Here is a 17,370-nt window from a genome sequence, read left to right as displayed (position 1 = left end):
TTCTGTTTCTCAGAGCCAATACTAATGCAAATGGCTATACCCTACATATTTCTATATTATTCCAGTTTCGCAAATGAGCAACAGCCAGAGGAAATAATTTGCCAAGGTTACCTGTCTAGTCGAGGAAGGAGTCAGGATGTGAGCCCTGATTTTTGCCAAATCCCTTGTGCTTTCTTCCCTCTCAGCGTTCACTTCCAGATCATGAAGGTGAGAGTGTTTTACCTTCTGTCGCTGGGAAGAGCCTTTCATCAAAGCCCTCTGGTAATGTCTGGTCATGTAAGTACAGTCTTCAACTAGTCCCTCCATCATCTCTTTGAAAAATACAATTCATGAGCCACAAGAGTCATGGTGAACTTGAGAGTTCTGAGATGTCACAGCAGCCACCAGAGGTCTTTGACCTTCTAGGAGAAATGGTAAAAAGAGCCATGGGAACTAATGATTGGGACTCTAGAAAAATGGTTGATACTGTTGAACAGAGAGGGAATGATGAAGAAGGCCCTAAATAGGAGGAGGGCAGAGGCTGGAAAAGCAGAGCACTGTCTTGAGGTGAGAGTGGGGTGGTGGTAGGCAGTGGAAGGGCATATCCACCTTACTGTGGGCACAAATCAGATAGGCGAGGGAGGCTGAGAGAGGCAGTGTCCCAGAGTGAGTCCAGCTGAACTCTATTAATTAAAATAATGGCTGTCTGTTTGAATCCAAATGTACTTGTTTAGATGCCAGATTATCCAAGGCTTTTGAAAAAGCTTTCACTCTTGAGCAGGGTAATTTCATTCCATATTGGGGTAGAGAAGGCTGTGGTGTGATTAAATAGAGCTACATTGGTAGTAGCGATAAAGGTTGGGGAACAAAGGAGGCAAATTGGCAGCAGCTGCAGAAATAATGGAATGGGAGAAAGTGCACATCCCCATCAAGGGGAGAATCAGAACCATAGAGGGAAGGTGGCTGGTTTATTTGAAGACCTAATAGAGGCACAAGGTGGGGCAAATCTAAAACATTTTCCTTAGGAAACTTGAGGGGATAGTAAAAAGGTACGATTCTTTTTAAAAAAAATATATTTTATTGATTTTTTTACAGAGAGGAAGGGAGAGAGATAGAGAGTTAGAAACATCGATGAGAGAGAAACATCGATCAGCTGCCTCCTGCACACCTCCTACTGGGGATGTGCCCGCAACCAAGGTACATGCCCTTGACCGGAATTGAACCTGGGACCTTTCAGTCCTCAGGCCGACGCTCTATCCACTGAGCCAAACCAGTTTCAGCAAGGTACGATTCTTAAACCAGACATAAAAGGATAAATATGGTATGATTCCACTGATATCAGGGACCCAGAAGAGTCAAATTCATAGAAACAGAAAGTAGTAAAGTGGTTACCAGAGGCTGGTGGGAGGGGGAATAGGGAGTTGTTGAATGGTACGATAAAAGAGTTCTGGAGATGGATAGTGATGATGTTGCACTACAGGGTGCATGCACGTAATGCCACTGAACTGTGCAATTAAAAATAGTAAATTTTATGTTATGTGTACTTTATCACTCACAAAAAACATGTTTCAGTGTGCAGAGCATACATTATTTTCCCCAGTCTCTACCTCCCATTGAAGAAAGGGAACCCCAGCTGACCTAGCACTGCAACTAGAATTCCTGCCTTGACCTTGTCTTCTGCTCTGTTCCTGCATTTACCGGCTCTGACATTGTGATTCTTCTTTCATTTTTGACCATTCCTTATTCCTTGGACTTAAACCAGATTTGGCTTCTAAGGCTCAATTGCTGACATGTATTCCTGGAATACATTTGTTCTTCCCCCCGTCTCAGTTATATCCCAACTGTTCTGGGGAACTCTGTACCCCTGCTTCCCAAAGCTGTTCCTACCTGTTGGGCCCCACTTTTACCTGTGCTCCTGCCTGGCATATCAGATACTGAATCACTCAGGTCCACACTGCTGTTTCTCTTCCCTAACCCCCTGGACTCTAGGACTAGAGCACTTATTATATATGAATTTCCTTGTGACATCCCTTGGGGAGTGATAAGAGCTGAGGCCAGAGCAAATCACGCCACTCTGGGGATGAGAGGACAGGACATCAAGCAGACAAGCCCTAAAGACAAGGTAGATCAGCAGAGGGGCCCATGAGTGAGCAGAAGCTATGCAGCCAGCCTAAGGGTCAGGGAGTTCTGGTAACGAGATCCATAGGCCATTTGATGTTTTGTTTCCTTTCCTACTGTAACCCAGATTAAAGCTGAGGTCACCACTACCAGTGAGAGCTTGATGAGATTGCCTCAACTACCTGATTCCACAATGTGGGGGTAGCACAAAGCTTTCCCTGGGTTTTGGGGAATTTTCAGAGGTTTCTACTCTAATTTACCCCTGACCAACCTAAGTTTCCCCAAGAGCTGGAAAACTAAGCTCTTTCACAAGTTATTCCCACCAAAAAAAAAAATCTGTAGGGATTACAAAGTGGTAGGTAATATCACCACTGTTTTACAGATGAGAAAATTGAGGAACAGAGAAGTTAAATAAGAGGCTCAATAAACATTTGTGATTTGGTGGACCTTATTAGACTTTTCTTGGGGGGAAGGGTTGCTATTTCAGTGTATGGTGCTCAGTTCACTAGCATCTTGCATAATTCCTCTCCCCTCTCCTTTCTCCACCCTAACTTTCTCCATCCCAGAGGGCCCTCTACACTTCAGATCCATCTTCCTTTTTAGGCAGAAAGGATTTCCACTCTCACATATTTGGATTTTAGCAATTATCGAAATATTTATTTTCAAGCAGTTAATTCTCCCCTAATAGGAACACTAATACTCATGTTTAACGTAATACAATTTTCTCTACTGTTACATTCCTTTGGTTTTAATTTTTTTATGTCAACCAAGCCATTTTCAAAATAAAAACTATTCATATCACTCAGAATAAAAGAATAGGTTTAAACTTCCCAAGTTAGACCTTAGATGATAGCCCTTCCTATATTTAACCCACCTGGATACCCTCTTTCTTCAGCCTCCTTACATCATGCAGCAATTCCTAAATCTGGCTGTATATCTGTTACCTTGGGATCTCTGGAAAGGCAGTCCTGGACCCAACTGCAGAGATTCTAATTCAGTAAATGAAGGTGGGCCGGGGGTTCTGCATAGTGACAAAATTCCTCAGTGATTGTTTAGGAGCACGGATGGCACTGACCTCATTTCAGGGGCTCATGGACCACATGCGGCCAGTGCCCACCATATTGGACAGTGCAGGCATGGAACATTTCCATCACTGCCTGAAGTTCTAGTGGATAGCACTGGGCTAGACTATTTTTTTTTTAGTCTCTGGCCCTATGCCTGCCTCTTTTTTTTTTTCTCATTGCTTAAAGTAATACAAAGGGTATTACATATGTGTCCACTTCCCCCCCCCCCCCTGCTCTAGACAGTCCCCTAGCCTCCCCTATCCCCCAGTGTCTTATGTCCATTGGTTATGCTTATATGCATGCAAACAAGTCCTTTGGTTGATCTCTTACCCCCCTACCTCCTGTCCCCCAACCCTCCCCGGCCTTCCCGCTGCAGTTTGACAATCTGTTTGAGGCAGCTCTGCCTCTGTATCTATTATTGTTCAAAAGTTTATGATGGTCTCTATTATCCATGATGGGCTAGACTATTTATTCTCCACAGCACTTACTGTGATGCTTAGCTAGTGTAGCCTTATCTCTATCCTTCCTGAACCTCCCAGACTCCTCCCATGCTATCTGAACTGTCACTCCCTAAACAGAAAACCTTCAAACAGCTCAGCACCTTCTCCGATGGTTCACTCTGCCTCTAGGCCTTAATTGATTTCCTCGGCTAAGGGCCAGAATATGGGGTTAGGGTCCTCTTTACTTCTGGTAACTGCTGTCATGCTCTTGTGAAGGACTCAACCATGTGGAGGCTCCTGTCATTTGGCTATTATCTCTCTCCTCCTTCCTACTGCTTTACTTCCAGCCTCCTGATCATCTTATTCCTCGGCGACGTCTACACCTGGCTCATAGTCTTCATGTTTATCTCCAACCTTGCTGTCATCTTGGATAACGTCAATGTCCTGCTAACAATTGGTCCCTCAGTTCCTTGACCTTCTCATCTCCAAAAAAAATAAGAGCTAACACTTGCTACATGCCAGTCATTAATCCAAGAAATCAGCATGTTATGTATTAACCCATTTGATTTCATGACAGCTCTGTAAAATAGGTCACTGTTATTATCATCTCCGTTTTACGGATGAGCAAACAGTTAAGTAATCTGCTCATGGTGTTGTCACCATTAAGTAGTGAAAGCAGGATCTAAACTCAGGCACACTAGTCCCAGAGAGCATATGCTTCATTCAATACAGATTTTCTCCTTCCAGTGTTGGTTTTTCTTCCATTCAGTCTCCGCTACCCAGTTCCACTGCTTTACCATGAATTCTGCCATCTCCTCTACCTGCATCGCCTTCATATCACTAATTCAGCTATGCCCTCATCTGACCAACTTCCTCATCCTCCAGCAGGTCAATAAAAGCAACAATAAAGTAATGATAATAATAAAACGCATATATGGTCTAAGTGTTTTTCACATATTAAACTATTTATTCCTCACAATAATTTAATGACAAAGGTCAGTAGTAGCATTATCACTCTTCTACAGATGAGAAATCGAGGCACAGAGAGGTTAAGTAACAAGTGCAATGTCACACAGGTCATAGATGATTGAGTCAGAATTTGAATTCAGTCAGGCCCCAGAGTTCACATTCTTATCTACTGTGCTAAGGATGATAAACCTGGAGTTGTGGGGAAAATCATTACCATCTTGGGATTTTTTTTCTCAAACTACTCATGCCTACTCTCCAGTTCCAAATGTTTGCTTATTTGTTTATTTTGAAAGAGCTTCTCAGATGTTTTGGACATTGGCCGCATATTGAGAACCACGAATTAGATCATTTCAACTACCTCCCAACTTGGCATTCTGGTTGAGTTCAACCTACTGTTGTCCTGCCAGCCTTTTAGGCCCACTTCATAGGAACAGGTCAGCGCTTGGCCTGAGAGTAGAGGCATCATGACCAGCACAATTGAATGAAGAAAAAAAAAAGGCATCAGTATCAATAGCTTGGAGGGGCTGTAGCAAGCAGGGTCAGACAGATTTCTTAATGCCTTCATAAAGCTTGATGTGTGTTTTTTTCTCGTGTCCATCTGATTTGATCTAAAAGCCAGGACAAGGACCAACTGCTTACCTGGGCTTGCACAGGGCAGCAGTTTGCTCCTCATTAATCTGAAAGCTTCTAAAACAAGAAGAGAGAAGGAGAGCAAAGAAGGTAATCTTGGCATAGGTCCAAGGGAAAAGCAGTCTGGCTGAAACCTTTCAGTTCCCTTGGCCAGGAAGCAGCAATCTACGTAAACAGGAAGTTGAGAAGGTTGGGGGAGAGGGCAGTGGTTAGTTGGTGAGAACAAGAGCTGACGCCAGATCCGCGTAAGCGGTTACATGCAAAAGAGATTTCGATACAGGCCCAGACTTTGCATGTTAACCAGCCCCGCTCACTCTGGAGGCCTTTCATCAGGGTTGCTCTATGTGGTATGTGCTGGGCCCTGGATAAATCTTTGAGCACCTGCCCTTTTTTTGTCAGTTGTCTGCTTAGGGTAGTTTTACTTTATCTCATTTAATAATCTAAACATTTTGTGAGAATGAGTTTACTGTTTCTGTGTTTTTAGGTAAGAAAACTAGCTCAGAGAGATTGTTACCTTGCCCAAATTCATTTACATTATACCAGTATACAACACTTTTGAAAACTGTCTCCTTTCTGTAAAAGTGACTATTAAGCATATAACCCATTAGAAAGGGGGTGCATGTGTTTTCTAAGGGTACCATAACAAATTACCACAAACCTGCTGGCGTAAAATAGCAAATCCATTTTGTCATCATTCTGGAGGCCAGAAGTCTGAAATCAAGGTGTTGGCCGGTGACACTACTTCGGAAGGCTCTAGGGGGAGAATACTTCCTTGCCTCCTCTTAGTTTCTGGTCATTCCAGACATTCTTTGCTTGTGGCTGCATGACTCCATTTTCCTTCTCTGTCTTCACATGGTCTTTCTTCTTTGTTCCTAATCTCCTCTTCTGTCTTTTATAAGGACACTCATCATTGGATTTACAGCCCACCTGGATAATCCAAGATGATCACATCTCAAGATCCTTAACTTAATTACAGCTTCAAAGACCCCTTTTGTCCAAATGAATAATAACATTCACAGGGGCAAGGTATGAGGACATGGATGTATCTTTTTGGGAGCCACCATTCAACCAACACCAGGGGATATCAATATTAAAATATAAATGCAGATTTTGTAGTATTTTAATAACCACAAGTTTGAGAGGGACATTATCTTTTTCTTTTTGATAATCCTTTTCTGAGGATATTTTTTCCATTGCTTTTTAGAGAGAGAATGTAAGGGAGGTCTGGAGGGGGAGAGAGAGAGAGAGAGAGAGAGAGAGGGAGAGAGAGAGAGACATCTGTGGAAGAGACACATGGATTAGTTGCCTCCTGTACATGCCCTGACCAGGGCCAGGGATTGAACCTGCAACCCAAATACGTGTCCTTGACCGGGAATCCAAGCTGAGACCAGTGCCTGGGCCGATGCTGTAACCACTTAGCATTGATTAATGTTCCCATGGCCAGATCCCCATTCTTTGAAAGAATAAATTTTTCCAAAATACTGCTCTCCCTAACCACTCCTACCCAAACCTTAGGTCTATCAGAATTTCAGGGCAAGGGAAGTGTATCACAAAGTGTATTTTGAAAATGCACTCCAAGTGAAGATGATATACCCTTCTCACAAAGCACATGACTACCCATGGTTGAGAATTATTTCTCTGAGGGAATGTTATAACACAGGCTGATGGGTGAAGGAGAGCCTCGGGGTATGTTGATTGTATGTTGAAAAAAGAAAGAGAAAAATCTAACAACAGTAGTGATTATGGAGGTTCAAAGTTGAATCGACCTAAAGAACCTCAAAATCCAAAGGCCAGGGTTGAAAGGAAAGGCATGATTGCTGTCCAGGAGAAACACTGTTGTCCCTGTGATGTGTCTGAGATACAAATGCAGTCATGTCACTCTCTGCTTAAGATCTTCATTGGCTCCTGATGAATATTAAATGAATTTCATTTTCCTTATCACAGCACACAAGGACTCTGTACACGAGCCTCTACTACTTGTTAGACTCATCTTTCACCACTCTTTCTCAAAGACCGTCTCCTCCTGCCACACCAAAATTCTTGCTATTTCCCAAACAAGTCATGTGCTTTATAGCTTTTCTAGCTTTGAACATTCTGTTACATCTGCTTGGAATGCTCTTCTCTCTTCTCTGCCTGGTAATTCCTACTGGCGCCTCAAGAGCAGTTTCCCTGCTGCTTCATCTGCAATTTTTCTTTAAGAAGCCTCCCTACTCCTTTCCATTAATCGGCACCTTCTCTGCTGTGATTTCAAGTCAGTTTGTTCATGGGAATTGTTGACCTTTGTTATACCCAACCTTTCTCCAATACTTTGAGAGCTTTTAGAAAGAACTGCCATATTCATCCCTGAGTCCCCAGTATAGTAGGTGCTCAATAAACGTTTGCTGAAAAATGAAGGGACTGAGTCATCATGGCTTCAAGTTTGAAATACTTGGTTTGTTGACAGTGGGATCCACCCAGGCTTTCAATCTTTGTAAACCTGTCAGGCTAGAGCCACAGGCAGAGAAGAACATAGTGGCAGTCCTAACTGCAAGTCTATAAAAGGCACAAGAAGAAGGGATGGTAGGAAACTCAGTTTGGGAACATAATGGGGTTTAAGACAGATTGGGAGCTCTCAGTCCATTTCTCTACCTTCAACATGAAGACTACTACTGAAGTGGAATTATGTGTGGTTTTCGATCACTACCAGTGATAACACATCAGAAGGGGTAAGGATGACACTTCTACAACTAAGAAGTGTCAATACTGATAGCAGGGAGCTATATAGTTGTGGGATGAACTGGGGAACAGAAGACGAAAGGAAACATTTGTGAGACCCATTAGGAGCCTACTGAACAAGTTAAGAGGGACTTGGGCCGGGGGGGGGGGCGGGGGGGGGCACGCTGCAGGGTTGAGGCCAGTGGACCGCCAGGAGGCGGACGCGATGCCCTACTCCAACCAGCCCACAGTGCGGATCACGGAGCTCACCAACGAGAATGTCAAGTATGCATGCATATAAGCATAACCAATGGACATAAGATACTGGGGGGTAGAGAAGGCCAGGGGATTGTCAAGGGCGGGGAAAAAAGGAGACATATGTAATACTCTTTGTAATACTTTAAGCAATAAAACAATTAAAAAAAAAAGAATGTCAAGTTCATCATCGAGAATACGGACCTAACGGTGGCCAATTCTATTGGGAGGGTCTTCATCGCCGAGGTGCCTACAACAGCCATAGACTGGGTTCAGATTGATGCCAATTCCTCAGTCCTTCACGACGAGTTCATCGCTTGGCTTGGATTAATCCCCCTCACTAGCGATGACATTGTGGACAGGCGGCAGTACTCCCGGGACTGCACGTGTGAGGAGTTCTGCCCAGAGAGCTCGTTGGAGTTCACTCTCGACTTGCGGTGCAACGAAGACCAGACTCCGCACATCACCTCTGGAGACCTCATCTCCAGCAGCCCCCAGGTCATTCCAGTGACATCCTGGAATCGAGATAATGACCCCAATGACTACGTGGACCAGGACAACATCCTCATTGTCAAGCTGCGAAAGGGCCAGGAGCTGAGACTCCGCGCCTATGCCAAGAAGGGCTTTGGCAAGGGACATGCTAAGTGGAACCCGACTGCAGGGGTGGCTTTTGACTATGATCCTGACAATGCCCTGAGGCACACAGTGTACCCCAAGCCAGAGGAGGGGCCAAAGAGCGAGTACTCAGAGCTGGATGAAGATGATTCCCTGGCTCCATACGACCTCAGTGGCGAACAGGAGAGGTTTTACTACAATGTGGAGGCCCGTGGCTCTCTGCGCCCCGAAACCATCGTCCTCTCAGCCCTCTTTGGGTTGAAGAAGAAGCTGAGTGACTTACAGACCCAGTTGAACCACCACGAGATCCTATAATTCACCATAAATTAGCTGAAGCTTATCCGCCTGAGCGGAAAAGGATCCGAGCAGCAGCTGTGCAGCAGGTCTCCTGAGACCCTCCTAGTTCCTGAAGTTCTGACAGCTGTACTTAAACTTATTGGCAAGCCATCAGCACCAACTAGAAAGGTAGCAGAGGGAAAGGGTGCCCCTCCCAGCCTTGCTAGGTCCCAGGTAGATTACGGGGTGCCCCTGGTATTTGAGGCAGGACAGTCCTTCACTGTGCATGCAGCATCCCTGGCCCTGCCTGCTAATGGCCACATCTCCCCAGAACTCAGACTTCCCTTCCCCCTGGTCTGCTTGTAGAGGTCGTACTGCTTCCCTGTTGAAAACCAGTGAGCTAGACCCTCCTCTTTTGGTTATTTCAGCTCTTGACGTACTTTCTCTGTGAAAGTTAGCATTCTCACAGTTGTACCTTAGGTTTCTGCTGTTAGGATGGAGTGTTAGAAGGCTCATTCAGGCCGCCTACAAACCCAGCCCCTGACCATGGTCAGCCTATGCTTTGCTCAAATTCCCAAGCGTCTTTAGACCTTGGCTGTCCCTCCCCTACCTCATCCCCAAATAAACCCTGTATTTCATTTTCTAAAAAAGAAAAAAAAAAAAAAGGTAAGAGGGATTTGATGTTGGGCCCCATTGGCTGGTATACACATATTGTTTGAGAGTTTATTATATTCTTAGTTCCTGCCACTCTTACCTAATTATGAAAAAAGTGGATCATATTGCCCACCTCTGGCATTTGTTTAGGGCATCTGATCCATAGGCTGGGAACAGTTATGAGTCTTGGTATTAGAACTTTTCTTAAAATAATGTTAGCAACATCTGAATCAGTTGGCTCAAGCATCACAGTATAATCCAAGGTCTAAAACCAGAGTGCATACCAATTGGATAAGTTATTTAACTTTTATGTGCCTCAATTTCCTCTTTAGTAAATGGGTATGATATAATAGTATATACCTCATAAGGTTGTATTAAAAATATAATGGATTACTTAACTGTTAATAAGAGTGATCAATAAGCATTATTTATTATTATAACTATTAAGAAGCAATTACAAAATAATTGTAATTATGTGAGATGGTGGATATGTTAACTAACCTTATTGGAGGAACCATTTTACAGTATGTATGTGTATCAAATCATCAAGTTAGACATCTTAACTTACACAATATGTCAATTCTCAAGAAAGCTTGGGTGGAGGGAGGCAAATACTCTAAAGTGCCACCTTCTGAACTGAAACAATAATAGTTATATTTTTCTAGCATGATAGGATCTGTATTAGTTAAGACTCTTAAAGATGCAAATGACAGAAACTCAGTTCAAACTAGCTTATGCCAAAAAGAGGACTTTCTTGACGTGTCTCTCTGAAAAGCCTAGGGTTATGGATACCAGTCAATACAGCTGGTTTCAGAGGCAAAAGGTGCCACCACAGGACTTGGCTTTTTATTTAATCTCTCAGTTCTGCTTTTCTTCTATGTTAATTATATTCTCAGACAGGCTTCTCTCATAGAAACGATATTGCTATTGACAATTTCAGAATTGCATTCCCACAAGTTAATCATGGTAGAGAGATCTAGCAAAAATTTCAACACTGATTCTCATTGATCCAAAGCAAATCAAATGCTTATTCCTAACCCAACCACTGTCTTTCTGTTTGGCAAAGCCTGGATTGTGTGCCTACCACTGAGTGAGTAGTAGGGCCTTTCCACAAAGACAAATTAAGGTGTGGTGTCCAGAAGAAAAGCAATGGGAGGCAGAGAAGGACAGATTCAGGCTTGGGGGAGCCTGAAGCTTTATCGTTTTGGGCCTTTGCTTAATAAAAATATTACAAAATCACAAATTTAAAAATAAGTATTAAACTGAATATTACTAAGAATAAAAAAATAAATCACATCAAATTATTGGAATGTTAGTGATTTGGTTCCTTTCTTTAAGTCTGTTTAGGCAATTTGCCAGAAATGCTTATATTTAAATGCTTCTTGATTGCCCGTCCTAGCTGGTTTGGCTCAGTGGATAGGGCGTTGGCCTGTGGACTAAAGGGTCTCAGGTTCAAATCCTGTCAAGGGGAGGTACCTTGGTTGCAGGCTCCTCCCCAGCCCCGGCCCTGGTCAGGACTCATGCAGGAGGCAACCAATAGATGTGTTTCTCTCAAATCAATGTTTCTCTTTGTCTTTCCCTCTCTTTTCCACTCTCCCTAAAAAAATCAATGGAAAAATATCCTTGGGGGAGGATAACTAAATAAATAAATGCTTCTTGATTGTAATGTGGCTTCCTCTCCCCATCTAGAACGCTCCATAATTCCTAGACTCTCCCAGCATTTACAGGAACCCATGTAGCTGGGGCTCTGAAGCTTAAAACTTTGTTAGCTTCAGAATAAATTCACCTCTGGACATAGGGCAAGCAAAAACAACAGATGTCTATTTCTTATTAGCAATTTTTTTTGTTTGTTTTAAAGAATGGTGATCTGGACATATATCCAAATAACTCTGCTCAGGCCACCGCGTCTGGGGAACCTTGAGTCTTGGCAGAACAAGTGATCATCATTTTGTACTTTGTGGCACTGGCCAAACCCAGCTGGATTTTTGCTACACTGATTTTAACAGCTCTGCACTCACGTAATTCAGTGCTTTAAAAGGCCATGTTTTATTTGGCACTGATGCTTTCAACAAATTTACAGGGACCGTTGGCCTGAGGAGTCAAAAGCTGAACCTGTTCTCCCTCAGCTCCTGGCCATGTACTCATTTCTTCCTTCTTCTCGTCTGCTTTTTCTTCCACCCCTTACTTCTCATCTTCCTCCTTCCCTTCCTCCACTTTTCCTTCTTCCCTTTCCTCTTCCCCCCTGATTGTTTTGACAGATCTTTCAGTTCAGACAGTACATCACACATGAGGCCTAAATTATGAGCAAATTCCACTGACGTCAGGCCATTTGTACATCCAGTGAACTTGGCTCGGTTTTTGGCATTTGAGCTGTGTCCATTGGAGACGCAGACAAGTGCCTTCAGGGCAACAGAGGCATTCCAGATGGTGGTGCTCAGATAGGCTCCCCAGCACACTGCCTCCCATCTGGGCCAGCACTCTGAATGCCATAGGCCACTCTCAGCACATCCCCATAGCTGCTGTTGACTCTTGGAAGCAGCGCAGCAACCATACTGTGACTTATCAGGGGAAACCTGCAGATGATTAACTCTGAGCCCATTATATGCTGCATTTCCATCCAAGCGGACTCCAGGCTCAGGGTAAACGCAGGGTAGGAGAGAGGGCAGACACAGTGGAACACCAGGAGTTTGGCAGCAATTGTAAATGCTTTCCCCAGCAAAGGAGACATATCAGTAGGAGAAACAACATTTTGAGATATACAAACTTGGGTTCAAGGGCCTGCTATGTCACTCATTACCTGTGTGAACTTGAAAGATTGTGGTGGATATCTGTCAAGTGTTCTTTCCCACACTGCTACTTCTGGACACAGCAACTGTTTTCCTTCGGGGCAGTGCTTTCCTAGTCCATAAGGCTCAGAGCTCTGTCCTCCTAACCCCAGCCCCTCCTCTTTCCTATCCCTCAGTGATAGTACCTACCCAGCGGGGCCAATGACAGTGTCCCAGCCCCCCGGACATAGCGAAGTCCATGGTTTATGCCAGCCATTATTGTGATTTCTTGAAAATTTCACATTTCTAAATTGGATCAAAGCTCTCTATGAATGTTAATATACCTTACAACTCCAAAACGAGGGAGGAAGGAAAACAGCTATCACTCTAGCTAGGAGAAATGGAGACATCTAAAGTTAAACGGTTTGCCTCCACTTCCCTGAACCACTGCCACAGCTACCCAGATTTATGGAGGCAATGTGGGATTACACATATGTGAATTTTCCTGGCAGCTGAAGATTATTCTTTCAAGGATTAAAGAACCTCTTTTTTTCTGTTTAAACATATTATTCACAGACTTTTCTGAAATGTTTAACACACTTCCCTTACTTTGTGAAAGATATCACATTTAACCTCTTCTGGATGGCAAGGAGTCATGAGAATGAATAGTTCATTCTGTGTGATAACATAGTTTGGGGCTTTTTTAAAAAAAGTTTGTCCCACCCTGCACTTCCTAGCTCCTTCCTGCTCACCCAGGCACCACAGGGTGAGCTCCCCACAAGAATGAGCTTCATTCATAGCCAAAGCTCTGATTCTCTTCCTGTCTTACATCTCCCTTCCTGATGTGTTCTTGCATTCCTCTGGCTCTTGACCTTCTGTTTGCTTCCTGCTTCAAGTCCAGCAGTTTCCCCCCTTAGATTTCACCTGTGATCCAGCTGCTCTGTAACTGACCTTTGGTCCTCTTCCTCATATGCCATTCTGCCTTTGCCCTTGGGCCCTGTTCTGCCTCCAGCTGGCACTTGTACTGAGCCACGCTAGGGTCCCATGACAAGGGATCAGATGCTAGTGTTCCTGTTGCCTTTCGCATGGTTAAATGGCCTGGATCATTTACTTCAGGGACAAACAACCTTACACACCACCATGGCCCTTAGAGTAAGACAAAATATCTGGGTGTGGAAGAAGGGTTATGGCAGAAATGCACACTGCTGCAGGGGGCACACTGTAATTGAGCAGTTCAGATATCAGTTCTCTGGGGAGTGTCAGTTACCATGGTTACTTGGGTTGTAGATGCTTTGTTGGAATGGTTACATTTCCAACCCTGACAGCTAGGTTCAATTGCTGGTTCCTGTATTGCCCAGGCCCAGCTTCCTCTTGTTCTCTCTCTGCTGACTCATGAGCCCAAGCCCACCTAGCTTATAACATCCTCTTTCTGCTTCAACAGACCCAGCTCTTCATCTCCATAAAAAAGACATAAAGATGAGTTAGTGAAACATAAAAATGTATGTATGTACATGTGGAAATGGATCTTACCCTTTGTAAGGGTTAAAGGCAGCTGACATGCTAAAAATATTCTGAAAGAATGGATGCTCTTGGGTAAGCTATAGGAAACATTGCAAAAGACAAAGCATGCAACATTTAATGTATAAACATCTCAGTTCTACTTTAAGAACTTCAGAGAATCCTGACCAATACCATGCTCTCAACAACCCTCTGAGAAGCTGCTTCTGCCTCCTTCACATGGAGCTGGTCCATCTGTCTGTCTAGCCACAAAGCACAGAGGAGCCTAGCCCGGAGGCCCCACCTTCAAAATGCATGCAGAAGCTTCCTCCTCTCTCCCCACCCCTCCTGCCCAATTCTGCTCCCCCTTGCTTTGCAATCCCATGCACACTTGAATGCAGCGATCCTCAAACCTGGCCCCATGTCAGAATCTCCAGAGAGCAGTTTAAAAATTCTGATGTCCAGGCCCAACACAACCGATTAAATCAGAATTATGGGTGGGGGCCCAAGCATGAAATTTCCCCTTAACATTTTATTGAGAAAAACTGCAAACATGCAATTTGCAAGACACATATATCCATCACCTAGGTCATCCTTTTAGCATTTTATTCTACTTGTCTATCCATCTTCTGGCATTTTACTAACATTCCTCTAACCATCCACTAATGCATTTCATTTTTTTATACATTTTAAAGTAAATTAATTACTAGGGCCTATGGAGAGGGGAGAATGGAGAGTTAGTGCTTAATGGCCACAGTTTCTGTTTGGGGTGATGAAAAAGGTTCAGAAATAGATAGTGGTGATGGTTGCACGGTATTGTGAATGCAATTAATGCGACTAACTTGTACACTTAAAATGACTATAAAGGTAAATTTTATCATACAGACATTATATATGCATATGGTACATATGTGTATTTTTAAATCATAATTTTTTAAAACAGTAAATTGCAAATAATGATATATTATTTCCTGAACTTAGTGTGTATGTGTTTCATTATCATTTCTTTTTAAAAATATGCTTTTATTGATTTTTTTAGAGATAGAGGATGGGAGAAGGATAGAGAGATAAAAACATCGATGAGCCCCCCACTGGGAATGGAGCCGCAAACTGAGCATGTCCCCTGACCAGGAAAGGAACTAGACCTCAGCCACACCCGCCAGGCTCGTTATTCTTTATTCTGTACACATATATTATAGATATTGCTGAATAGAAAGACTTTTTAAATATGCTTTTATTGATTTTTAGAGAAAGAGGAAGGGAGAGGGATAGAGAGATAGAAACATTGATGAGAGAGAACATCATTGATCAGCTGCCTCCTCCACGGCCCATGGCCCCTACCCACTACTGGGGATTGAGCCTGCAACTGAGGTACATGCCCTTGACCAGAATCGAACCTGGGACCCTTCATTCCGCAGGACAGCGGTCTATCCACTGAGCCAAACTGGCTAGGGCATTAAAAGAATGAATAGGATTTTTTACTTGCAGGAAAATTTTACTCCAGTTCTGTCAGGACCACCTACTCTTTCTCCTTCACCTACAGAAATTTTACCTTTCTTAAGGAATCAACATAACTTCCCCACTTCGAAGGAGTCTCTCTCTGGCTACTGCAGCCACCATTAACCTCCCGTTCTTTTGAATTTGCTTAATATCTTTGCCATTCTTCCTAGACCAAATTAAATACTGCCTTATTTTATAGCCCTTTTCATTTCAGATAGAGAGATAGCCTGCTTGCACTCTCTCAGACCCATCCTCACCCTTCCAGGCTCAGCTCTCACAGGCTCTCTTGTTCTTTGGCTCTTGGTACATTGAAGCAATGGGAAGCACCATCAAAGACTGAAAGCAGAGGAAGGGAGAAGCCAGGGTATTTCTCACTCTTTCTTTCCCTGCTTCCTGTGGAATCTGGCAGGGGCCCACTGGGCAGCCTCTCCCTTCCTGGCCCCAGGTCTCCCTTGGGCAGTTCCCCTCGTGGTTCTAGCTTCCTCTGCCTGTCAGTTCAGGCTTCTGGGCTCTGGGAGCACCATCTTCTTCCAGTGTCACCATGCAACAAGGGGAGTGACCTCCTAATTTTGCTAAATCTCTGGGTTGCTTCATCATTCTTTATTTGGCTTCTTCACTCTTCCATTCATCTATGTGACTAATCCTCTGTAAAAATAAAATGTCCTGTTCTCTGAAAGACCCATTTATTTTCCTGGCTACATCCCAACTGATACAATGTATAGTGGAAAGAGCACAAGCCTGGAAGCTGGAGGTACCTAAATGTGAGTCCTGTTAACTTACTCTATGAATTTGGACAAACAACTAAACCCCAGTCTATAAACTGGGGGCTGTACCACCTACATCACTGGATTACTATGAATGTTAAATGGCAAACTCTATGGCTAGCTCATACCATAGGTAGGACTCAATCAGTGGTAGCTACTATTGTTTATTGATAAGCCCCTTGACAGCATGGCCATATTATTATTCTCTTTGTGTCCTAGTGCTTTGTTTGTTTTGTTAATACTCACCAGATATATTTCCCCCCGCTGATTTTTAGAGTGGATGGGTGGGAGGCGGAGAGAGAAACATTGATGTGACAGAGATCCACCAATTGGTTCCGTCCTGGGGCGGGGATTGAACCTTTGACCCAGGTATGTGCCTTTGATCAGGAATTGAACCTGAAACCCTTCACTGCTTGGGGCAATGCTCTAACCATTTAGTACACAGTCCTAATGCTTTTTATAAAGGTCATATTCTTGCCTCTTAAATTTCACTTCATCCGCAACTTATTGAGCACTTGCTATGTACTTGCTATTGTGCTGGGTACTAATTCTAGAAAACACAACACAAATAAAGCCCTTGCTTTCAATGTATTTACAGTTTAACAGGAGTGGGAGACGTGACACAGAAAGGCATTCTGACAAACACACCAAGCAGACACAAGTGACGCTGATGGGCACGTGGCTGAAGGAGTGAGGGCCTGGCTGTCTAGGAGTAGCAGGCACAGCTCTGAGGAGTGGGAACTCGGCTGGCTCTGAAGGAAGAGAAGACTTCCCACAGCAAAGGATGCAGGGAAGGCGAGTTCAGGCAGAGGGAATGGCATGCTCTTTGCACTTTCTATTTCTTTCTGCCTGAAATTATCTTCACCCAGATTTTTGTATGGCTCACTTTATCATCTCTTTCAAATATTTCTTTGTTTATGTGTCACCTTTTCAGTGAGGGATCCCTGAAACCCTGCTGAAATATTAAAACATTGAAACATCTCCTTCTCATATCTCAGGTATCAAATAAAATGCCTTTTCCAGAAATGCCTTATCTCGCCCTCCCAACCAAAAACAGCTATTCTGATCCTAGTTATGCCTTATAATATCATCACGTTTTATTTTATTCATACTACTCATTATTATCTAAAAGTTATTCTAGTTATTTACT

The 17,370-nt window shown here is 43.5% G+C and overlaps 2 protein-coding genes across 10 annotated transcripts in view; one reads left to right on the top strand and one right to left on the bottom strand.

Annotated features, from left to right (window-relative positions):
• PSMA1 (proteasome 20S subunit alpha 1) overlaps positions 1-17,370 on the bottom strand; it is a 289,029-nt gene that overhangs the window by 66,778 nt on the left and 204,881 nt on the right. The window contains exons 2-3 of one of the 9 annotated variants that reach the window (XM_081098871.1): positions 5,859-6,127; positions 5,210-5,365 (exon numbers count right to left, since the gene is read on the bottom strand). The exons of 7 other annotated variants lie outside the window; for them this stretch is intronic. The gene's annotated coding sequence lies outside the window, so the exon portion shown is untranslated. Of the gene's footprint in view, positions 1-5,209; positions 5,366-5,858; positions 6,128-17,370 lie in introns of those variants that run through there. One more of the 9 variants, XM_081098862.1, reaches the window with a different exon arrangement.
• On the top strand, positions 8,121-9,079 carry LOC308524680 (DNA-directed RNA polymerase II subunit RPB3-like; the record flags this gene model as incomplete). Its single annotated transcript, XM_081099254.1, has 2 exons — positions 8,121-8,171; positions 8,324-9,079. 2 exons carry the CDS (start codon positions 8,121-8,123, stop codon positions 9,077-9,079), a joined length of 807 nt encoding a protein of 268 aa, XP_080955380.1.

This window comes from Myotis nattereri (assembly GCF_964212035.1).
Source record: "Myotis nattereri genome assembly, chromosome: 9".
In the NCBI taxonomy this organism is placed as follows: Eukaryota; Metazoa; Chordata; class Mammalia; order Chiroptera; family Vespertilionidae; genus Myotis; species Myotis nattereri.
The sequence above is the reverse complement of the archived record's forward strand: the minus strand, read 5'-3'. Positions and strand labels throughout refer to the sequence as shown.